At 40.3% G+C, this 24,588-nt stretch overlaps 1 protein-coding gene across 1 annotated transcript in view; it reads left to right on the top strand.

Moving 5' to 3' along the window:
• The first annotated feature begins 1,540 nt into the window (after nucleotides 1-1,540).
• PPCDC (phosphopantothenoylcysteine decarboxylase) overlaps nucleotides 1,541-24,588 on the top strand; it is a 53,277-nt gene continuing 30,229 nt past the window's right edge. The window contains exons 1-2 of the mRNA XM_044662832.1: nucleotides 1,541-1,571; nucleotides 13,925-14,123. Of these exons, the coding sequence (XP_044518767.1) occupies nucleotides 13,953-14,123 (171 nt within the window). The 5' untranslated portion in view covers nucleotides 1,541-1,571; nucleotides 13,925-13,952. The remainder of the gene's footprint in view (nucleotides 1,572-13,924; nucleotides 14,124-24,588) is intronic.

Below are 24,588 nucleotides of genomic sequence, written 5' to 3'. Positions count from 1 at the left end.
AGCTAAGAAGAGAGACCAGCTATTAGATGATGGCTAGAGGGATCAAGCAGGGACCCAGTGCCCTGTGTCCTTCCATTGCAGAGTAGCATTGGCTTGAGGACCCCCACATACTGGACAGTCCATGGGTATTCCCTAAGAAAAGACCTCACTGGAGCAATCAGAACTCCTTGATGGCTTAGGGTCATTTCCAAGAGGACATGTCCTGGTGCCCCAAAGATTCTATTAGATCCCAAAGATCTAAATGGTGTGGGCTGGGGGAATGATAAAAAGTTTGGGAAGTACATTCCATTGACCAGAGAGCCTAACTTGTGCCTGAAAATCTGCCTACGGCGGAGCCTCCTCTCAGGAAATTGGGCTGCACACTAAAGAAAACAAACCTTCCGGAACCCAAGGAGCTCACACTCTGAATAGAGAGATGTCAAATCAGGTTGTAACTGAGGAAAAGACCCAACACACAGAGATATGGTTAGATAAGTATGTGCATAGATATGTGGACATACGCATACATATAATTATGGGCTCATATACATATAAAATATATATAGACTTATGTATAATTGCCGAAGTACAAGGACATAACCTTAAAAAAAAATCTCTAGCTTCTGTCTTGGTATCAGTTCTAAGAAGGATGAGCCGCAAGGGCTAGACAATGGGGACTAGTGTCTGAAGCCAGGTCCTCCGCACTCCTGGTCTGGTGCTCCATGCGCTGTGCTATCTAGTTGCCCCAGGGACATAATAATTGAGAGGGGTGTCCTCAAGAGGAAGGGAGGTCTTGGGGGTGTTGGTGGTAAAAATCGAGCAGCCTGGGGGTCCCAATCAGTGGACAAATATTTACTAAGTACCCCTGGCGCTAATTAAATGTTGTAAAGGGAGGCTGAAGACTGGATACCTTGAATTCTAAACATTACTGGGGCTACAAGTTCTAGTTCTAAAACCTGTAAAGGGCTAAGCTGTGGATTGAAGCCTAAATCCTGGAGGACTCAGAGATGGCAGGGCTAAGAGTCCGTCAGGCATTTATTAAGCACCTGCTGTGTGCGCCGTGCTAAACGCTGAGGATACACAAAAGGGTAAAAAAATCAGTGCCTGCTCTCGAGGGGAGTCCAACGGGGAGAGGTAGCCAGTAAATAATTAGGTACACGCCAGACGCGTCTACATTTACGAAAGGTGGAGCGGTCGCAGACAGCTTTGCGCAGAAGGTGACTTGTCCTGATTCAGCAAACCACATCTCTCTCTGCAGTTCTCTGACGTCAGCTGATTGAAGGCACTTACTAAGGGGTGGGAGGAGGGGGCGGGACATGAGGTCAAAGTGGGCGTGGATTCTCCTCTAGCACTCGGAAGCCCGAGTCTGCGCAGTAGCTCTTTTCTTACGGGCGCCATCTTCTACGGCTAACGCAGTCTCTAGGAGCCCGTTGACAACTGAGGAACAAACTACGGCTCCCAGCAGGTCGCGCGCTACCGGAGGCGACATGTCACTCTCGCGAGGTTACCAATCCGAGGTTCCGGGCTTGGGCCATGAAATGTCGCGAGATTTGGAAGGCCGGTGGGAGACGCACCTGGCTTAGGGGTGAGAGGTCGGAAACGAGTTTGTTCCTTGGGGGCCGGGTGGGATGAAGGTGGGTTGGGAGCCAGGGGCCACTAGGGTCCCAGATGTTTGATCTACAAGGGACCTTTAAGGCGACTGAGCTTTTTTACAAAAGAGGAAACTGAGGCCCAAAGAGGAAATGAGTCACGCAAACGGAAGTCCTCAGGGGGAGTGGGGAGGGGATCTACAAATCCACGTCGAGTTGGGTATGGGGATGGGGCTGGACCGAGAGCAGCCTCACTGGCCCTCAGTTTATATAGAATATAATAATATATATTATCAAATGTCATAATATATCAACATAATATAGAATTATACATGTTATATATAAATATATGTAAATGCTAGTTAGAAACTATTATTCCATTGAAGCAATGGGATCGTAGATATAGAATATATCTTTATATATATGAGCAAATGACTTGCGTCGAGTTTTTTTTGCAAATCCCAAGGTTCTATATTATACAGTGTTTGACATCTCATTTGAGGTATAAATGCTTGTTATTATTAACTATTCTTTCCCTTGAAATCATAGGATAAAATCCCATTTGATCCCCACAGACACCTTGGGAGGTGTGTGCTACTGTTATGTATACAAATGAGGACACTGGGGCATGAAGAGATTCCATGATTTGCCCAGGCTAGTAAGGATCTGAAACTGGACTAGCTGTTCAGTAAATAAGTTATTTGCCAAATGGTACCCTTACCTCCTGAGAGTAAATGTATCCCACACTGAACCTCTGATTTAGAAGATTGGGAATATATGTGGGGAAGGACTTTGAGTAATTGAGTGCTCTCCTGGGAGGCAGCTAGGTATCTCAATGGATAGTCAGGCCTAGAGTTGGGAGAACCTATGTTCAAATTTGACCTTAGACACTTTCTAGCTATGTGACCCTTGGCAAGTCACTTAACCCCAATTGCCTACCCCTTACCCCTCTTCTGCCTTAGAACCAATCAATTCTAAGAAAGAAGGTAAGGGCTAAAAAAAAAAAAAGTTCTCTGTCAATCTGAGGTTATAACTTGGAAAAGTGGAAAGAGCACTGGATTTGATTAGAAGGCCTGGATTTAAGTCTAACCATAGATACTAGCTATAGGACCATGGACAAATAAATCACTAGCTTCTCCGAGTCTGTTTACTCATAATATTGAGTTTTCAGAGGAGAGGTTCAAATGAATTTTGAAAATGAAATCAGCATTTATTAAATCTCTACTGTATACCAGGCACTACTTAGGAGCTGAGAAATACAAAACAAAAAATGAAATGGTCCTTGCTCTCAAACTGTTTACTTCTATATTTCATATTTCTTTTTTTTACTTTTTAAAAAACTTTAATTAATTTAGAATATTTTTCAATAGTTATATGATTCATATTCTTTCCCTTTCCTCCTCCTCCCTTTCCCTGTAGCCAATGAGTAATTCTATTGGGTTTTACATGTATCATTGATCAAGACCTATTTCCATATTATTAATGTCAGGCTGTTTACTTCTAAATAGCTTTTAGCCTTTATAAATGTCAGTTATGAGTCACTGGAAGTCAAATCACAGATTTTGTGTATAAGAGCTTAGATGCACATTCATAATCTCTAATTCCAAATCAAGTACTCTTTCCACTAGACTAGTCTGGAGAGCAAAAACTTCTACTGCCTTATTAATTAGCCAGGGCAAGACATTTATATACCTTATGCAAATCCTTGAAATTATTATTATCACCTATAACTTGAAGGCTTCGGTGGCCCACCTGCTGTTCAGCATCATAGACCTAGAGTTAGAAAGAGACCTTAAAATTTTTCATTCACTCCAACTCTCATTTTATATAGATAAGGAAAATGAAAGGTTAACCATCTTGCTTAAACAAGGTCACCCTGGTAATAAGTATCAGAGCCTTGATTTATCATAGTATAAATACTCTTGTCCTGTGGAGAGCAAAATTATTAAAAATATGTTATCAAATTATGTGCATTTATGAATGATATTTGCACACACAAAATGTGCTGTTCTGTTCAGCAGGGTAAGAATCAGAATCTATGCTTGTTCTTAACCTTTGATTGATGAATGAGGTAGTCCAGGACTTCCTGGGTGAGAGAAGGTCCCCTTCTTACGTATTTCTAGATGTACATAGAGTAGCCCACATAACATGAGTCATGGAATGACTCATTTAGGAAGTAGTTTTCATTCAAAAACATTTTTGTGTGTCACATGGGCTTCTGTAGGACAGAACTTTGACTTAAAGGAATATTGCTTATTGTTTTTTTGGGGGGGCGGGATTTCTGGATTTCATGGTTATTTCCTTGTAGAAAGAAAGCTTATCAGAATGTCCAAGATACCAGTGTTCCACTAGATGTAATCCATCTTTTTTTTTTTTTTAAACTTTTTATTGCTCAGAACCTACTAAGAACTTCCAGAGGTCATTTAGTCAAATCTCTTCCCCTGCCCATATCAAAAACTGTGCTTCTCTTCCCCCTTACACTCCACTCCAGCCAGGTACCCTGAGGCTTACTACCCTTTCTCTGAGGCCAGATGCTATCCCTGCCAGGAAGTATATAAGGAGTATATATGTATATATTGGCTTTTGGCACAGTAACAATAATACCTAACATGCACAAAGCACTTTATAACCTACAAAACAGGTTATTTATAGACAGTGTTATTAGTGAAGTACATAGAGCAGGCATCATCTCACCCATTTTATGGATCTGAAAACAGGTTCATGGGAGCAGCTGGTTAGTTCAGTAGATTGAGAACCAGACCTAGAGATGGGAGGTCATACGTTCAAATCTGACCTCAGATACTTCCTAGCTATGTGACCCTGGGGAGGTCATTTAATCTCCATTGTCTAGTCCTTATTCATCTTCTGCCTTAGAACCAATACACAGTATTGATTCTAAGATGGAAGGTAAGGGTTTAAAAAAAAAACCAACAGGTTCAGAGAGGGTGACTCATCATCTCTTAAGGTCTTATCCAGATTTAATAGCCTCTGAGATTGATTTAGTAAATAATAGACCTCGAGGCCAAGCATCCTGACTCTTTTGTTAGTATTCTTTAGCCTATAATATATTTAAAAGAAAAAAAAAAGGCAGATTTGGAATCTCAAGACTTGCAGCCAAATTCTGACTCCTTCACCTCCGCCCCTCCTAGGGGAACTTAGGCAAGTATCCCACCCCTGAGCCTTAGTTTTCATCTTTAAAATAAGGGCACCATTATCCAGCTTGTGTTCTCTACAGGGTTGGTGCAAATTCAGATAACTGCAAAGTGTTTTAAAAACCATCAAACACTTTGAATATAAATGTCAGCTCTTTATTATTGTCCTTGATACTTGTAGGAGCTACTCTTTATATAATGTTTTAAGGTTTGTAAAGCACTTTCTATATGTTAACTTATTATCATCTTACCAAGAGTTTGTTAGTGCCTGGATTTTTGACGGAGCTGATAATCGTATTTTGCTATCCAGGGCTTCTAGACTAGATAAAATACCCTTGAGTCTTTTACTTAACTATTTTCCTTTTGTAACAAAGGAGGGTTCAGTTTAGGAAATGAAGAAAGTATTTCCAGAAATTACTGTGCTATGAAAACAAAAAAGCATCAATAAGACCTCTTTTAAATAAATAACTAGGAACCCCCCCCCCCTTTCACCCTCCTTGAAAATTAACCCTCCACCCTTTTCCTAAAAATCTTTAGAAGGTACTTGTGACTAGCTTAATGTCTTGTCTAACTCCTACCTGCTGCAGTTGAAGCCTATTTTTTTGTTTGGTGAACTTTTAAGACAACCACAATAGAAAAGAGGCTCAATCTTAACTATGCTGTACTGACAGGTGGAACCAGCATGTAGCAGTGGACTTCAAGGCTAGGGACCTATTAGGGCTTTCAAGGCTTTATTAGCCAAGTAGATTTTTGGTTTTGTTTAAAACTCTTACTTTTTGTCCTTGTTACAGTTACAAGGCAGAAGAGCTGTAAGAGCTAGGCCATCTTGGGCTTAAGTGACTTGTCCAGGGCCACAAAACTAGGAAGTATCTGAGGTCAAATTTGAACCCTGGTCCTCCTAATTCCAGGTCTGGCATTCTATCCATTGTGCTATTTACCTGCCTTATCCCAGTAGATTTTAAGCTTCTAGAGGGCAGGGGCTTTTATTTTTGGTTTTGAATCTTGCACATAGTGTTGGACCCAGATTTTAATATCTGGCCCAGATTCGGTCGTGGCCAGAGGAATCACACTGACAATGCAATACGCAAGAAGAGGCTCATTTATTGACTAGCAGTGATGCTAGGGTCAGTAGGCAGAGAGGCTTGCCTGACTGACCCTTTGGATTCCTTAGCCAAGGGTTTTTATAGGGTTTATGGAGAAGGGGGTCTGGGAACATTCATGTTCAGACGTCATCAAGGGAGTGGGTGTTAGGGTCAGGGGATCGGGAATCATCTGGCAACCATCCATCAAGGGGATGGTAGGGTCAGGGGGCCAGGAAGCATCTGGCAACCATCCATCAGGGGGATGATAGGGTCAGGAGGTCAGGAAGCATCTGGCAACCATCCATCAGGGGGATGATAGGGCCAGGGGGTCGGGAAGCATTTTGCCCAGGAGACTCAGGAAGACACGCAGGAAGCAGCTTACTGAACAGGCTCAAATTTTAGGCCCAACATTAGTAGACACCTAATTCCAGTTAGCCAACTTTTTGAACTTGAGCCAAGAATTTTCTCCTTATGGGGCACTGGAAGCTGTGAGAATACTTGAACTCACATGAAACCATGTATTCATAACATGAGCTGGAGGGAAGATAGAGGTTAGGGAATTTGCCAGTAGCACCCTCAACTCCTTTGGGCAGGCACTCCACCCTCACCCCATTGTGTCAATATGGGAAGACAGCAGGATCAGAATTTGGTAACAGCTTTATAGATTTGGAATTTAATTTTAATTTAAAGTAAATACAAATTAATGGCCATAAACTCAGCCTGGAAGCATATAAATCAAGTTTCCATTCTTTTTCTATAGCTACAGCTTGGAGTAGTGATCTGCAAAGGATTATCAAATGATAATAATAGCCCTAGTGCTAGAAGAGAGTTAAGAAGTCATCTGGGTCCAGCCTTTTGTTTACATACTAGAAATGCTGGAGCCCAAGGGAGTGACTTGGCCAAGGTCAAACAGACAGAAATCATCATCCTTGCCTTGGGAATCTCACCTCTCACTTGCTATGGGGGTGTTGGTTTAAATCAGTTGATTTGTAACTACCCCCATCTGTCACCCTCATTTCTGCAGATTTCATCCAGGGCAATAGAAAGGTTTTTTATGAGGGAAGGTATCTAATCCTGGGACTATTTGCTTTTGTCTTTGTTTCTCCAGTGCCTAGCAGTGTTGAGCACATAGTAGGCACTTAGTGAAAGCTTATTGATTTAAAAATTGATGGAACAAGGCATTTACTATGTGTAAGGCACAGAGATAGAACTTAGTGAGACTGGACTGGTGATTTCCTCCATACCAAGAAGAGGAGGGTGACTACTTACTTACAGTACTAATTACTGTAGGTTTAAGAGAGTTGTTTAAGGTTCCCCCCCCAAGTGACTTTTCTGGAGCCTCTGGGTCAGAGGTTGTAGGCTAGGCTTATATTGCTGTTCTTTCTGGCTTTGAAGTTGGCTCTTACATTCTGTTACATCTGCCCTGGGGATACAGAGACAAACAAACAGCCCCTGCTTCTTTAGGAACATGTATTCTACAGGTAGCAGTTGAAGGGAAGGGAAATGCACAGAAATCAATCACTAAAGGGTCCACAAAGGATTTTTTTCATATAGGGCAGAGCTCTAACACCTGGGGACCTGAGACAAAACAATTTTCCTCATTCATTGTGTTAGGGAGGGGCCCTGATTCTGAGGGAGGAGACAAAAGAAATAAAAGACTGGCTTTCTGCCCTTCAATTGAACTGATTCTCCAGAGTCACCTGCTCCCCAGAGGTAATGATGATAATATGATGAGAAAACTCTTGAGACACAGAGGTGAAACCCAATCCCCAAACAGAAACCAAGAGCTCCTCTCCACTTTTTGCTCAATCTGGCCGATATTGGCTCCAGGTTTGGGGTACAGCTTTTGATTATCTCCCCTAAAGCACAGAATCCTCCTCCTTCCCTTGAGAATGGTGAGGAGGGGGTGGGAAATCTTATTCTTAAGAGGACTGGCCACTGAGGTGCTGGGAATAAGGAGGCCCCACCACCAGCTGGGAAGACTGATTTCCCCAGTGCAGCTGGTTGTATGACTCCCTATACCCCAGTAGTGGTTACTTATTTGAAAAAATAAGATATATTGTTTCCTTTTGTTTTTATATCATCCTAAACAGTCATTTCTGGGTTCCAAGTCTTTCTTGTTTTTCCAGTTTTTAGCCATCATTCTCCCCATTTCTTTGTATTTACTTTGAATATTTCATTTTTTTGTCTGTGTACATATTCTTTCCTGAGAAGAGTTTAAGCTTCTTCCAGTTTAGGCTGCTTTTACTTCCAATCTTCCTTTCTTTGTCAGCCTCACTACCATTCACAAATCTAATCCATTGAACTGACTGTCACTACTTAACAAATCTAATCCATTGAACTGACTGTCACTACTTCTGTCCTACAGCAGGATTGAACTGTCCCTTGTAAGAAAGTAAAACAAGCAAAAAACCTCCAAAGTCTCCCCAAACAAAAGAATAGTCCGTCAACTGATGATGCCAATAACTCTGATGGAAGTCTGTTTCCTTTTCTGTGTACAGGAACCATTATTGGCTTTTCAGTTACTCTAAGTTACTTCTATTGAATGCTCTTTGATTTTACATCATTTATATAACTGTATTCAATATATCGTTCTTCTAGTATGACATATTTCATCCTGCATCATATGTTGTTTTGAATTCTTCATATCATCCATTTCCTGTTATTCAGTAATCTTCCAGTACATTCATTTGGTAGTTATTCACCTGGGCAATCCTGTCCATGTCCCTGCCACTGGGGCAGCATATCATAGAACAAAAGGCAATTGGCACTTTGGGGACCTTGTCACTGATAAGTTGGATCAGAATGGCACTAACTTATGCTATGTATAATAATAATATAGGTGTCAGCTACTTCAATGAAAAATCTAGCCTTCCTTGAGCGGGGTTCTTTATGTGGAAAGGTAGATAGTAGAATCCCAGAGAACTATTCTTGCCCACAGGAAAAAAAAATGAATTATGTATATTTAATTCTCTTTGCCTGAGTCAATTGTTTCTCATTAAAAAAATGTTTGGGGTTAGGGAATAACTACATTGTTTTAAGGATACTCCAGATTGATTCATTTCCCTGATTATTTCTAGAAAGTTAAAACAAAAGACAAAGTTTGAATTAGCAATGAATTGGGTTTGCTTTCTTCCCAAGAACTGAGTTTATTTTTTATTTTTTATTTATTTATTTTTTCTCAAGGACTGAGTTTTCTTTTTTTTTTTTCTTTTAAACCCTTAACTTCTGTGTATTGACTTATATGTGGAAGAGTGGTAGGGGTAGGCAATGGGGGTCAAGTGACTTGCCCAGGGTCACACAGCTGGGAAGTGTCTGAGGCCAGATTTGAACCTAGGACCTCCGGTCTCCAGGCATGACTCTCAATCCACTGAGCTACCCAGCTGCCCCCGACCAAGGACTGAGTTTTAAAGGAGACAAACTCTTAAATATCTTTCCACTTACCTAGCCAGGATTAGCTAAAGACAATAAAACCTAAAGTGCCTCTCCAAGTCACCTTATCTTCTAGCTATTACATCTAGGCTACTCCCAGCCACTCTAGCCTCTGGCTCATATCCCAAGTGACTATAAATTCCTCTAAGGAGTTTGTTGTCCTCTCTTTTTTCCTTGAAAACTATGTAAGTTCTCCACTTTTTGTAGATCAACAGAAATTCCCAGTATTACGTTGCTGGGAGTTTTTCTTGAGACTATAAACCTCCCAGGGTGGTGGCTTTGTGTGGTGTTTTTAATTATAATCCCCTTGGCCTGATTAAAGACTTACTATAACTACTCTGGTAGTTCTATGATTTTTTTTCAAGTTGACATGTTCTGAAGGAGAAAAATCAAGGAAGAGTTTCTCTTCCTTCTTTATAGATGGCCATAGGTGAAGTTCCCGGAGACTTATCCCAATAAATGAGTCTGAACCAACAACGCAAAATGCAAAGGGACTTTATTATCTTAGCTTAAGCTAAGGGTCTCACACCGACAAGTCAGCATGGACCCTGAGCTGTGCAAGAGCCAAATATTTAAGGATCAGCTGGCAGCAGGGAGTGGGACAGGATCTTGGGGGACAGGATGTCTTCAAGGTTGGAATTCCTGCAGATAAGGGGGATGTCCATAGGCAGCAGGGGACAGGATAGGGGGAGGTCTTCCTGCCATTTAACAGATGTTACCAGTTGGGGGTTTTCTTGCCATTCAGTAGGTGCTGCTGTTTTTATCAGCTCTTATACTCAGTCGACTTCCCAGGCCTATCATAGGGAGCCAGGATTTCTTAAGAGAGAAGATGGATTTTCCAGTAGGTAACCAATTTCTTTCATGACAGGTTCTTTATATACTGTTAGGCAGCAAATTTAGTTATAGTACCCTTTTAGTCTTGTGTTTGAGTCATTCATTTGACAAGCATTTTATTTTATTAGACATCTATTGTTTGCATGGTATTGAGGATACAAAGACAAAAAAAGGAAATAAATTCTTACCCTTTAAAAAACAAACAAAAAACAACATCATCTGGCTTAGAATTGAAACTGAATATCAGTTCCAAGGCAAAAGAGTAGTAAGGGATAGGCAATTGGGGTTAAGTGACTCTTCCAGGGTCACATAGCTAGGAAGTCTCTGAGGTTAGATTTGAACCCAGGAACTTATGAAAAAGAATGCTATTCGCATCCAGAGAAAGAACTGTGGAAGTAGAAACACAGAAGAAAAATAACTACTTGATCACATGGGTTGATGGGGACATGATTAGGGATGTAGACTTGGGGATGTAACCATGGAAAAATATTCTAAATCAACTAATTAAATAAAAATCTTCAAAAGAAATAAAAACAAAAACAAAGAAAGATTTGAACGCAGGACCTCCCAGTTTTAGGGCTGGCTCTCTCTACTGAGTCATCTAGTTGCCCTAGTCCCTACCATTAAGGTGCTTAAGTTCTTTAGGAATCTTTCTTTTCCTTAACACCTCTTCTAATCTTGAGTTCTTCAGCCTTAAATTTAGCTTGTACTCCATAGTTAGCACTGTATGCCATATCATCTTGTTCACACATTATTTCTTATGTGTATGAATCTTGTCCCCTTATATTGTAAGATCTGTGAAGTAACCATATATTTTCTCATTGCTTTCACAGAGCCTAGTAGTTTTAGGTACATTGTGTGTAAGTGTTAAAATTAATGGTTTGGCTACATATATGAAAATTATAAATCTTTTACTTTTAAAAGAGGTGAAAAGAGTGAAATACAAAAGGATAGAAAAGACATTAACTTATCTAACTAAATATTGTTCCAGTGTTTGGCTCAGCCAGGGCTTGTTAACCTTCAGAATTAAGCTATCTCCAGAAGACTGGAAGGGAAAACCAGCTATCCACTCACCTGAGACAATGACTGGAGCTGAAGATGACTCCTGAGGCCTACTTTCTTCTTTGAGCTGACCTTCTTGGAGTGACTCTTTTCTTGGAGTTCACTCTCTACTAGCCTCCTTCATCACCCTCCTGCTTTTATGGTGGTTTCCTCTCCCTGCCCCTTTTCATGGAGGCCAATCACAGTTTCCAAATTGTCTGAGTTGTCACCTATAGAGGACTAGCTCTATATCGACAAAGATTTGAATGGCCTGAAGTGGCGTCAGACAATAAGGACGAAGAAGAAAATTGAGAATAGTCAGCCAATGGTTAGTTCATGGCTGCTCCGAAAAAGTCTCTGAGTATTTTTATTTTATATCATTTCAAAGAACAGTTTCTCACAAAGCACAATGAAGTTTCATGGCTGCACAGACACACCAAGGTTACAGAATTACCTCACAAGTTTTTTCACATATAGATTATGTCAAGCTTAGACAAGGGTCCAAGGTTAAAATTTGAGACTTATTTTATCTAACATTCTATTTTAATAAAAGTTACTATACTTCAAAAGATACATTAAAGAATGAGCCTTTAAGATTGTGTGGGGTATGGAGTGGAAAGTACCTAGATGAATATGAAGAGTGTCTGATTCTGCCTTCTTTGACCGTGGGCTGTCTGGAATCAGATACAGGACCAGGGCAGTTTCTGCTAATTTCTGCATTTTTCTTGGCTTAGGGAAAAGTTAAATCCTTAACTGCTGGTTTACTAAAAACTTAAAGCTATCCTAGAAAATTAGATTATAATGCTTTCTAATAAGAAAAGGTGTGGAACATAAAAGGAGTCACGAGAGGAGTCCAGATTCTTATCTTAGATAAAACCATCCATTCTGTGTCCTGATTTTCAGGGCACAAAAATCCATTCAGGGCTTTGCCTATCTGCATCGATCTTGATGGGGTCTAGATAAAAATACCTATTAGAGACCCTATTTCTCTCAGTGGCTTCCATGGCTTCCAATAGTCACCTTTGGATTCATACCTTTATGAGTTTGTGAACTCTTCTTCTCACCTAGCATCAAATAAGGTGTGAACTCACTAAGTGGTCTTCATGCTTCTCCCACCTAGTTCAAGCTTGTGTTGATTCAAATTTATTGCCAACCAAAGTGTTAACACCAGCTAGGCAAAGAGAACAAAGGATTCCCTTTTCACAAGTGTGAACTCAAAGAGAACCAAGAATTCCCTTTTACACATGGAAGAGCTGAGATTAACCTGGGCTTGGAAGGGTCCTTCCTCAAGATTTACTGGCTCCAATGATTATCTTGAAAAATAGAAATTTATTAAGTTGAATGCAAGTTGAATGACTGGGAGGCAGGTGCAGGTAAAGATCTGCCTCAATGAATAGATGTTCAGGATTTTTATGCCTCATTGGAATAGGGACTACATGACCAGAAATGGAGGAGGTGGTGAGGGAGTGGGGTAGTGGTGGTATACAGGTATGAGAAGAAAAGCACTGGTGTCCCTGACTACAAAGTGGGTGAATTGCATATCTCAGGGAATGAATTGATGTCTGAGATGCAAACAGAAGGTAAATATAGGAGCTTATCAGGAAGGTAGGGGAATGCTAAGGAAATATATCTCTCAGAAACTCCTTTTATCATACAGTTGCTTTCAGGTGGGCTTCCTCTAGCCAGTACTGTAGGGGTGCAAGAATGGGGAATTCCTCATGTACACTTTGACTTGGGATTCCTCTGGAGTTGATATGGAGGACCAATCTCCATATCAACATGGAAACTGTTCAGTAGTTTTCAATTAGTTGATTACCTTTTCCTGGTCTATCTACAGCAAAATGTGCAGGTACATGGTAGCCTTTGAGAAACCTTTTCCAACCGTAATAGTTCATCTCAATTCAATAAGCAGTCAATGTATGCCAGGCACTGGCTTAGGTACAGAGGATACAAAGATAATGAAAAAATCTCTGTCTTATTTTGGGGAATGAAAAACATTATGATGTATACAGGTATCCTTTCCATATCACAGCTTTTTCCATCATGGTTTTGATATATCACAGATTGCATAAGAAATTAAGTGGGAATTTGGGGGGATTTTTGGTGAAAGCACAGACAACATATGAAGGCAAGCAGACAATACAGAAAAAGTTTGGAAACTCAGAAATTCCTAAAATATAAGTATAGTACTATGTAATATTATATTTTATCTTTTAATATAATAAATATACATAATTCTTTTTTACTGTAAATAACTCCATAAAAGAAAAAGAAAAAATTCCAACTTCTTCTCTGGCATGAAAGGAGAGCCAAAAAATTTTACACAGATTTTCCAGACCATTGGAGCACTGTGCCGATAACCCCTGTGAGGTAGCAGGGATATCTGTATAAGTAAATATAATGTAATTTCAAGGGGGGAGGAAACAACAGGCAAAATATGAAGGGCAGTTTGTTAATAATGGAACAAGAATCCAGAGGGCACAACAGTAGGATAAGGAAAACTAAGATCTCTAGAGGTATGGGACTGACATGGGCAGTACTTGAAAGAAGTGGGAAAGGCAAAACAAGAGGAGCCCTTACCAATGAATGCTGAAGAAGAATTTGAGCTTGCTTCTCCACTAGAAAGTGGTGTTTGTCTCTGTTGTGTCAGTAGAGTGCCTCTCTTTGTAGTGTTTTTCTCTTTCAATCTGCTGTTTGCAAAATCAGCAATGAAACTTCTTTGTGAAGATTCCTGGGACCAATTTTTTAGCTGCAGCTGGGTGGCCCTAATTATCAGGGATTAGAACTGAGAATATGGTTCTTTCTCCGTCTGTAGGCCCTGAACACTGTCGCCAAGGGACTTCATGGAGTCTGAGGCATGCTGTTCCTCAGGACTTGACACTACTATAGCCTGTTCAGAATCAGAACCTGTATCATCAATGAAGAAAAATGCCCATGTTCTCGTGGGAGTCACTGGGAGTGTGGCTGCCTTAAAGCTGCCTCTTCTGGTTGCTGGCCTTTTAGAGATTCCAGGGGTAAGTGGCACCAAATTAAATCTCGGATGATCTTATGAGGAAGAAAAGATACCTTTCCACTATACCTCACATCTATAGCAACTGTTTTTTGGTTATAATCAAAATAAAGTGCCATTGTTAAATGGACAGCAATAGCTGAAGAATCTTTATTCAGGGTCTAGAAGAGGAGAGCATATAACCTCTGCCTTTTATCAGTGTTTACCTTTTGTTTCCCCTTTTAAACTGTACTTCTTCAGAGCAGGGATTTTTTCTTTCTTTCTTTGTATCTCTAGCCACTTAGCATAATACCTGCCAAATAGAAGACTCAATAAACGCTTCTTGGCTATATGATTGTTTTAGGTGCTTAGAATCTGTTTTAGACATTAGACTTACATTTATTAAGTGCTTACTATATGTTAGACACTGAGCTAAGCCTGGGAATACTAAAACAAGCAAAAAAGAAAGATAGCCCCTGACCACACGGAACTTAGATTCTAATAGAGGAAGACAATGCACAAAAGTGAGATGAGAAAATGGGAAGGAGATGAGGATAACATGACGAACATGTTTTTGAAGCCAAGAAGTCAAGAATGATGCTGGGAAGGCAATGTAGGCTATCATAGGCCTCCATCAAATGTCCAGGAGGAACTCGACATTGGGAGAAGGGAGACAGACCTTTTGGTAGGGTATTCTAGTTTGAAAAGACCAATTGTTGGTTGGATGTACCAAGGCAAGAAGGCCTGGGTGCTGAGGGAAATTCCAAGATTAAATGGCAACAGAGGCATGGTTTATGAGATTTGATATACCAAAAGGGTGTGATTGTAAAGTGTTTGCTCCTGGAATAAATGATATGGGAATCCAGAAAAGGGAAATTTTACTGTGGAACTGAGAAATCAGGGTATCACAAGATTATAATATTTTAGACCTGGGAGAAAGATTAGAGATCCTTTGATTAAATTAATTTCAATTGTACAAACATCTTTTAAATGACTACTATGTGCCAGACATAGGGGTATAGGCTGGGAAAAGAAAGAAAGACCAAAAAAAATCCATGTCCTCCAGGAGTGTGCATTCTCATTTTCATTCAACATAATAATAACTTGGGTGCAGGGGAAGACACAAATGTAAAACCCAAAACAGTGCCTGCTTTCTGGGAACTTGGACTCTACTGGGCCAAGATCACTCAATAATAGCAATAATTAACTTTCATTTGTATAGCTCTTTGTTATTGGTAAAACATTTCATGTACATTGCTTATTTACTTCTCCGGGTGCCTGGGAAACTAGGCACAGCAAAGATTATTAACCCCATTTTATAGGCAATGAGCTTATAGACAGTGAACAGATTTAAGAAGTAAGGTGCCTTGCTCCCAAAGTTATATTGTAGTTGGTGTTCAACCAGCTCTAGACCCTAGTTCCACGAGTCCCAAACCAGTGTTCTTCCTAGGTCATGACTTAAACCCTAGAGCCTGTGATTTAAGGTCTTGTTGAGGACTTGGTAAATATTGAGACCAGCTCAAGTCAGTAAGCCTCCTCTGCACTTAAAACTCTTCTTCATCTCCCTTCTGACTGATTATAGTAGCCTTTTAGTTGTTTTTCTTTCTAGTCTATATCTCAGCAATCTCAGGATCCTAATGTAGATTTCTACTAAGAAATCTCCAGTGACAGGACTTAAGTGGCTCAGGTAGATAGAGAGCTGGACCTAGAGTTAGAAGGTCCTGGGTTCAAACTTGGCCTCAGACACTTCCTAGCAGGGTGAGCCTGGGCAAGTCACTTAACCCTTATTGCCTAGCTCTATCTTAGAGTTGTTAATATGACAACTAAAGGGCTAAAGGGAGGAAAAAAAGATCTCCAGTGATTCCCTGCCATTTATCAGATGATAATAATAACTAAAATTTTATAATTATCAGATAATAACTAAAAATTTATAATTATTGTTATTATTGTTAATTGCTTTTTATCATTATTGTTGTTATAATAGGATAAAGTTCAACTCCTTAGCTTGATATTCAAGGCTCTTCAGAACGTGACTAATTAAATTGAGTGAAAATTTAGTAATTATTCTATGCTAATCACTGTTCTAGGTGAATATTTGGAGATGCAAGGATAAAAATGAAAACCAGACAAAATGAGGAAGGAGGGCTATTACATGGGAACATCACAGAAAGCTTCCCATTGGAGGGAACACCTAGAATGAACCACAAGAAAGGAAGCAATGAAACGGTGAATTTGGAGAATGGCAGTTGGACCATTTGGCAGGAATGGAGTATGTGTGAAGGGGGGTAATATGAAACAGACCTACAGGAGTTGACTCAAACTAGATTTGGAAAGGCATTAAACATTTGGCTGAGAGATTTGAATTTTATCCTAGAAATAATAAGCAGCCCCTGAAGACTTTTGAGTAGTGAAGGGACATTGTCAGGAAAGATGATTTTGGAATCTGTGAGGAAGATGGGTTAGAGCAGGGAAAGGTTGGAAGCAGAGAGACCAATTAAGAAGGAATTGCAGTAGTCTGGGTTAGAGGTCGATGAGCTGGATCGGTCCCCATCTCTTTCTGATCCCTTATACAAATTCTCTGGGTTAGCCAAACTGGTCTACTAATTTCCCCCATAAAATGCTGTATTGATTCCTAGCTTTCAGCCTTTGTTTATGTCAAATTATTTTAAGTTCTTATTTGTATTCCTAACTTTTTGTTATTACATCATTTTTATTTCTAAATATACCCCTCTAGCATGGTCCAATGGACCATTTCTTGCAACAGAGATTTTAAAAAGGGAAAAAAACAGTTCAGCAAAACCAATCAACACATCAGTTGTGTCTCACAGTACTCTTAACACAACCTTGGTTTTCCACCTGTTAAAAAAAAAAAAGAGGAGAAGGAAGTTCATAATACTATATTTTTTTTTTGTAAGAAATAACTTGTAGAACTCAAGCTCTGATAGATTTCATCGACCTAGAAAGGCTGTGTAGAAGGACCAAGGGGTGAAAGACTGTATGTCATGTATGCTACTGTGGGAAAAAAAAAAACGGACCCAGGAGTCAAAGGACCTGGTTGAAATTCCACCGCTTGTACTTACTGCCTTGAATCATTTAATTTCCCTGAGTCTCCATTTCTTCCTACACAGAATGAGGCGATTGGTTAGTAAATGGCATTTGAGCTCCCTCTCAGCTTTCTCCCAACTCTGTTCCTTTCCATTGATCAGTCCCCCATGCCTGGCATGTACTCACTTTTTATCTCCACCTCACTTCACAGAGTCCCTCTCTTCCTTTAAGATGTAGCGCAGGCACTATCTTCTGCATGAAGCTGTTTCTGATCCTTCCAATTGGTAGTATCCTTCTTTACAAGTTAACTTTAACAACTTGGTTTATATTTGTATATATTCACTCAATCTTTGTACTGTCGTTATTTTTATATTATTTGTTGGGTTCCCCATTAGAATGGAAGATCATTGTGGGCAAGGATTGTTTTAGTCTTTGTTGCCCCAGCATCTAGTACAGTGCCTGACACCTAGTAGGTATTTAATAAATATCTCTTAAGAAAGAAAGAGAGAAATGAACTCCACATAGAAAGGGGGTGAGTCTGTTACCTAGGCCTGAATCTTACATGGCCCTGGGGAGTACTCTGATGCCTTCCTGTTTTTGGACCTAGAGGCTAGTTAGATAGGCAGAGAGGGCTGGCAATGTCATGTTTGCCTTACAACACTTCTAACCATCCATGATTACATTAGGCAGATTTTAGATATTCTTTTCCCTGTAAACCAAGACTTCTCTTTTTTCCATTTAATTGATAGCAAGGCACACCTCCCCAGCTGAATCTTATTTTCCATTCAAGGTCCAGTCTAAGGCCTTCCCTCATCCCACCAGACCACATGTAGTTCCCTCTCCTTGCTCCAAACTTATTTAGGAAATAAATTATATATTTCCCTAGCTAGAGCATAAGGTCCTTGAGGACATCAACTGTTGTCTTCTGTTTTATTTCCATAATATAGAGCATAAAGCTTACTTCTGGTTGGTGGGCAATAAATATTTGTTGGATGAATGAATGCATGAATGAATTGCTGATTCAGACCCAGTTTTTTGTGTCCCTTACTTCTTACTTGACCATAATATATGCGTTCAGTAGGTGGCAGTATTGACCTAAGGGTGAATACAATGGGCTGAAGCAATTAGCCCCAAACCTTCCTTTCTTTCACTTTTCACTGAAATTTATTCATAAGATTTTAGAGGTGGAAGCCTCTTTAGAAATCATCTAAGGTCCAGCCTCCTCATTTTACAAATTAGGAAACTGAGGCCCTAATGGGAAGTAACTTGTCAAAGTCATATAGCTAGTTATAGCAGAGTTCGGAATAGCAATCAGTTAGAGGCTAATTGTGCCATAAACAAAGTTGAAAGATGGTACCCCAGTGGGTCATTGTCAATCCTACCAAAGGCTTTGAGCTTTACCATAACATGTGTAACTTGACTTAGCAAAAAAGTGGGGAAGGGAATAAGCATTTATTATGGTGCCTACTATGTCCCAGCCACTATGCTAAGATAGTGTTGTTTTTTTAAACAAATACCTCATTTGATCTGCACAACAACCCAGGAGGAGTTGTTATTATTATCCCTATTTTACAGAAAAAAACTGAGGTAGATAGGTTTAAGTATTATGCTCAGGGTCACATAGCTAATGAGTGCCTGAGTCTAGATTTGAACCTAAGGCTTCTTGACTCCAAGCGGTGCCTCCACCCCCTCTATCTATTGTATCATTAGCTGTTTTAAATACCTGTGTTCCATGGCATTAAGTACATGTGTCTTGGGGGCAGCTGGGTGGCTCAATGGTTAGAGAGCCAGGCCTGGAAATAGGAGGTCCTAGGTTCTAATCTGGCCTTAGATGCTACCTAGCTGGGTGACCCTGGACAAGTCACTTAACCCCCATTGCTTTGGCCGTTGCTACTCTTCTGCCTTGTAACTGATACTTAGAATTGATTATAAAATGGAAGGGAAGGATTTAAAAAATCCTTTGTGCTTTTCTGCTGAGTCATGTTAACAAGTGTCCCTGGTCAGGACCCTCCATATATGTTTGGCAAAGCTTTTCTTACTTGTCCCTAGGTCTAGCTTTGCTTTTGGCTCCCAAGTCCAATACTTTCTCTTCTACATTATGTGAGCCTCTAGAATTAATCAGCAATTATGTTGAAAGGGCTACACCTTTATTTCTTCCAAGTGTATTTAGTAGCAAAAGCTGGTCCGTTATGTTAACTAGTAAAGGACAATGAGTAGGAGGGCTTTGTAACTGGCCATAAGTACACACTTGCTTCTAAAGTGTTCAAAACCTGGTTTTTATTAAAGTAAGTGAAACATTTCTTCATCCAGTCTTGCCCATATCATAGTTTGCTTAGTGGACTCCTCACTGGCAGTGCAAAGCTCTTGTCAAAAGCCCTACCAATTCCAAATTGGGGGAGTGTAATGAATGGTAATTACTTCATTTTCCTTATGAAAACTTCACTCAGTTCAGCCTGATAGGACTTTCTCCTTATTCTTCCTGCCCCTGACCCCATTTGCAATGAGTTAGAGCTGCCCAGACAAGAAGTAAGACAAGGGAAAGGAAACAGCTTAGCAGATCTGAAATGTAGGTCAAGTTGTGTTGGAGGTCTGTGGTGAGATGATTATTAGATCATTTCTCCAAGGGTTGGTGTGGTGCTGTGAGGGGTTTCCCTTGCTGACTCCCAGAGTCTTCAAGGATTTAGTTTGTACTGATGAAGTTTCTGGGGGAGTGGTAACAAATTGGGGGATGGGGGTGGATCTTAAAAGGGGTAACAGTTTACATGTCATTGAACACAGTTGTTGTTGTTCATGGTAGGATGGAGTGAGGGTTGCATTTAATTTTTCCTAGCATGAAAGTTCCAGGATTTAGTTCAGACAAAGACCTCAGAAACATTCAAGCAGTTCATAAGTCTGATAGTCAAATGGAAACATCAGTCCAGTTGTATTCCTCTCCCTGTTCAGGTTTTCCTTAGGATTATCTCCATTCCCATCTGTCTTAAACTCTAGGAGAGCCACAGTATATCTGAAAGAGGAAATGGCCTCCTCCTCCTCTTCCTTTCTTTAGGGTGTAGATGAAGCACAGATACGTGTGGGACCACTATGCAGTGTGGGAGGATTGTGGCTGATGGCAGCTACTTCTGTGGGAAGAAAGCTTAGTGATTGTCTAGGTTAGCTTTCTCATGAGTGACTTGAAAGGCTAATGGCTCCCCATCACCTACTGAATGATGGCCAGATTCCTTAGCCTGGCATTCCAAGGTCTTTGGTAATCAGCCTACCTTTCCAGCATTGTCTAACTCTATGCCTTCTCATATTCTCAGTGCTCGAGGCAAGTGGACTGCCCACCGGCCAATGAGCACATTCCAGAACTTACTGCTTCCGTTCATTTGCTCACCCTTTTCTGAGTCTATAATGCCTTCCCTTCCTTACCCTTAGCCCTGCCTGTTAAAAAGCCTGGTTTTCTAAGACCTGGCTCAGGTGTAGCCTGCCCTGATCATTTCTAGTCAGAATCTTTCTCCCTTGACCTCTCATGGTACTTGGTGCCTTTCCTGTGCACTTTTATATGCCATCCTCTTTGGCAGAATAGCCATGTAGGGGCCTGTCCTATCTTCCCTATAGATCCCAGGCCTCTCAAGGGCCAGGTTGATGTCTGATGTATGCTGGTATCTCTGTTGCATGTGTCATGGTACTCTCTGCACTGTGAGTGGCTGGTAGGGAGAGTAGAAAGTATACAGCCTTTGGAATGAGAAGACCCAGGCTCTAGTTGACCACTTTACCTGACTTTTGATTGTTGGCCTCAGTTTCCCAGTCTGTAAAATGCAGCAACAGAACTTTGGACTGGCTATAGGGTTTCTAAAGTTCCTTCTAGTTCTCTGTCTGTGACTAGATACTCTTGATGGTCTCTTCTTCTTTGTCCACACTTCTGTCATCCTGTGGTTGGCTGGAGTATCTTCAGAGGCTTTATTGTGAAACAGAAAGTCAGAAATGTAGCCTGCTGAGGAGTGTATTTGGTTGAGGGAGCCAACATAACCATATTTCCCATAGTTTGCTAATGGAAGTCATCTATACATTACCTCTCTTCCTTGGCTACAGGTCAAAATGAAAGCACCTTGGTATAGTACAGTGATTCCCAAAGTGGGCACCACCACCCCCTGGTGGGTGCTGCAGTGATCCAGGGAGGCAGTGATGGCCACAGGTGCATTTAACTTTCCTATTAATTGCTATTAAAATTTAAAAAAAATTAATTTCCAGGGGGCTAAGTAATATTTTTTCTGGAAAGGGGGCAGTAGGCCAAAAAAGTTTGGGAACCACTGGTATAGTAGAATGGAAGCTGGACTTATAGCTTTTATGTAGTTTGGCCATAGCAAGAGGGTGGATATGGAACCTGGGTAGGCCAGGAGAATCACAGAAGCTCAGTGTTAGAAGACACCTTCAAGACTCTGTAGTGTAACCCAGACTTTCTGCATCATCCCAGACAAGAAGTCATCCAGACTTTCATTGAACAACTCAGATTTATTGAACAAGCCTCAGATGCTTACTAGCTATATGACTTTGGACAAGTCACTGAACATTATTTGCCTCAGTTTTCTCATCTGTAAAATGAGTTGGAAAAGGACATGACAAACCACTCTAGCCAAATAGGGTCATGAAGAGTCAGACATGACTGAAAACAACTAAACAATAACCCACTATCTTACTTCACTAGCTGTTGAACCATTCTTTCCTCCATTTCTCAGCAAAGGCTTGTTTCCATGTCAATGTCTATGTTTTCTCTCCTCTCATTCTTTTCTAATGCTTCTGTAACCTCATCTTCTGACCTTACCATTTAACTGAAACAGCTCTCTCTAAAATTACCAATGACCTCTTAATTGCCAAATCTAATGGCTTTTCCTAAGTCCTCATGCTTCTTGACCTTTCGGAAGCATATAATGAATGATGTCTACCAATCTCTCCTCCTGGACACTTGATTTTTCTCTGGGTTTTTGTGACATTTGTTTTCCCTTGGTTTTCATTCTGCCTGTATGACTGTTCCTTCTCAGTCTTCTTTGCTCATTTGTCATCTGTGTCATGTTTACTACTAACTCTTGGTATTCCTTAAGACTGTGCCCTGGACCCTCATCTAGTTTCTTATTCACTTAGACTTAGATCCCTCCTCAGCTACCATATGTTCAGTCACTATCTCTATGCCAAGGACTCTGAGTTCTATGTGTCCGTCCCTAGTTTCTTTCCTGGGCTTTCATCCCACATCATGAATTGCCTATTTGACATTCCTAACTGAATGTCCCATAGGCAACAGAAATTCAGCATGTCCAAAATAGAACTCTTTGTCTTCCTCCCCAAACTCATCCTCCTTTTGAGCTTTTGTATTACTGTCCCTTCTAGATCACCCAGGTTTATAACCTCACTGTGATCCTCTTCTTGCTGTCAATCACTACACACATCCAGTTAGTCACCAAATCTTGTTTCTTTCTGACAGCGTCTCTGGCATACATCCCTTCCTCTCCACTCATGCAACCTAGAGAAGAGGACAAATCCCTTTAAAATGATGCGATCCCATTGATAACTATTCTTTTTTTTAATTTATTTTTTAAAAATATTTTTCTATGTTTACATGATTCATTTTCTTTCCCTCCCCTCTTCCCTCCCTCCCCCCAGAGCCGACAAGGAATTCCGCTGGGTTTACAAATGCATTGATAACTATTCTTGTGGGTCCAGTCTTTTAACTCATTCTGGAGCCATCTTAGGTATGCTGTTGTCCAGCTCTCATCTCTCCATCTTGGCCAGAATGAGAGACTTTCAAATGTTTTCCTGAAATCTAAGCACACTGTTGTGAATGAAAGTAAGGTACAATTTATTAGCAAAATGTGAATTTGCCAATAAGCAGAATCTCAGCCTCTTCCTCAAGCTAAGACCCTGAGTGAGGGCTGACAGATCATTTTTATAGATAAAAAAAGAGAAGCATCCAAAAACTGGAAAGCAGAATCACAGATGAAGAAAAGAGTATGATTGGTGGTAGAGTCAGAAGCAACATAGATGTGGGAGACAGCATGATTGGCTGGAAATCAGGAATGAAGGGCTAGCAACAACCCCTCCTTCTATCTTGTCACTAAAATTCCTATTGATTTAGTCCACCTGCAAGAATGACCAATGACATATAGATAACAGATTTCTTCTAATTGTACAAGGACAACTAGTAGTATTAGAGATAACAGTTTTCTTTTAATTAAAGTGATTTATTGGGGAAACCGAACTTATAAACTCAAATCTGAGAGGAAGACTGAACTTCTGAACCTCTGAACTTCTGAACTTAATTCAAAGACAAAGAAACACAACTTAGGCAGTTATGCAAAATGTCAGCAGGGGTACAGAGTAGTCAATTACAAAATAGAATCAATATGATTTCTTCAATACTATTCCTCTTTTTTTTTTTTTTTTTTGAATCCTTACCTTCCATCTTAGAATCAATACAGTGTATTGGTTCCAAAGCAGAAAAGTGGTATGGGCTAGGCAATGGGGATTAAGTGACTTGCCCAGGGTCACACAGCTAGGAAGTGTCTGAGGCCAGATTTGAACCTAGGACCTCCCATCTCTAGGCCTGACTCTCAATCCACTGAGCCACCCAGCTGCCCCCCTCAATACTATTTCTGCAGTATTCCATTGATCTCTCCCTACCTATTTGTCCTTTCAGAAAAGTACATGATACTGGCTGGATGTGACTGCTACTAGATTTAACTACAGTGGCTTTTAGGGATCATAGCTTCTTTTTCTAAATGCTCATAAGCCATACCTTTAATAACTTGCCCTATGAGCTTGCTGAGAATAAAAGTCAAGTTCGCTGGCTTATCATTTGTAGACTCTCCCTTCTTCCTTAATGAAAATTTGAACATTTGTCCTTGTCCAGACCTATGGCACTTCTCCTGTTTTCCATATTTTTTAAAAGGTCATTGACAATAATTCAGTATCTATACCTACCATTTATTTCAGGGTGTCTCTGGTGACTTCAACTCACTGAGGGCAGCTAGATGCTGTCATCTCCTTACTTGTTAATCATTTTTATTCTTTCATTCCTAGTCCAACTGTCATTGTGATGGAAGAGAAAACAGAAACAAGTTAAGAGTAGACTATTTCAGGGGAGAGGCACAAGGAGGTATTGCAAGGGTACCTTGAACAGGGCATGAAAGTGAAACAGGAGATTTGCCTAAGGAGAGGCTGGAAATGGAAAGTGTCAAAGCTTCTGTGCCAGTCATCAGTGTTCCAGCCTGGGAGTGTTAGAGAGACTCAATCTCAAAAAAAAAAAAAAAAAAAAAAGAATGAACAAACTACTTCATCTTTCCTTCTGCCACCATTTATTATGATACAGTTCCTCCAAAATAGTACACATTTCCTGAAATGTATCATCAATCAAAGGATTGTTTCTCTTATTTCTGTGATATCTTTATCACAAAGAATCTTGAATGCTTTGGATG

This window comes from Gracilinanus agilis, chromosome 2, assembly GCF_016433145.1.
Source record: "Gracilinanus agilis isolate LMUSP501 chromosome 2, AgileGrace, whole genome shotgun sequence".
NCBI classification, from domain to species: Eukaryota; Metazoa; Chordata; class Mammalia; order Didelphimorphia; family Didelphidae; genus Gracilinanus; species Gracilinanus agilis.
Note: the sequence above shows the minus strand (reverse complement) of the source record. Positions and strands in the feature narration are given on the sequence as shown.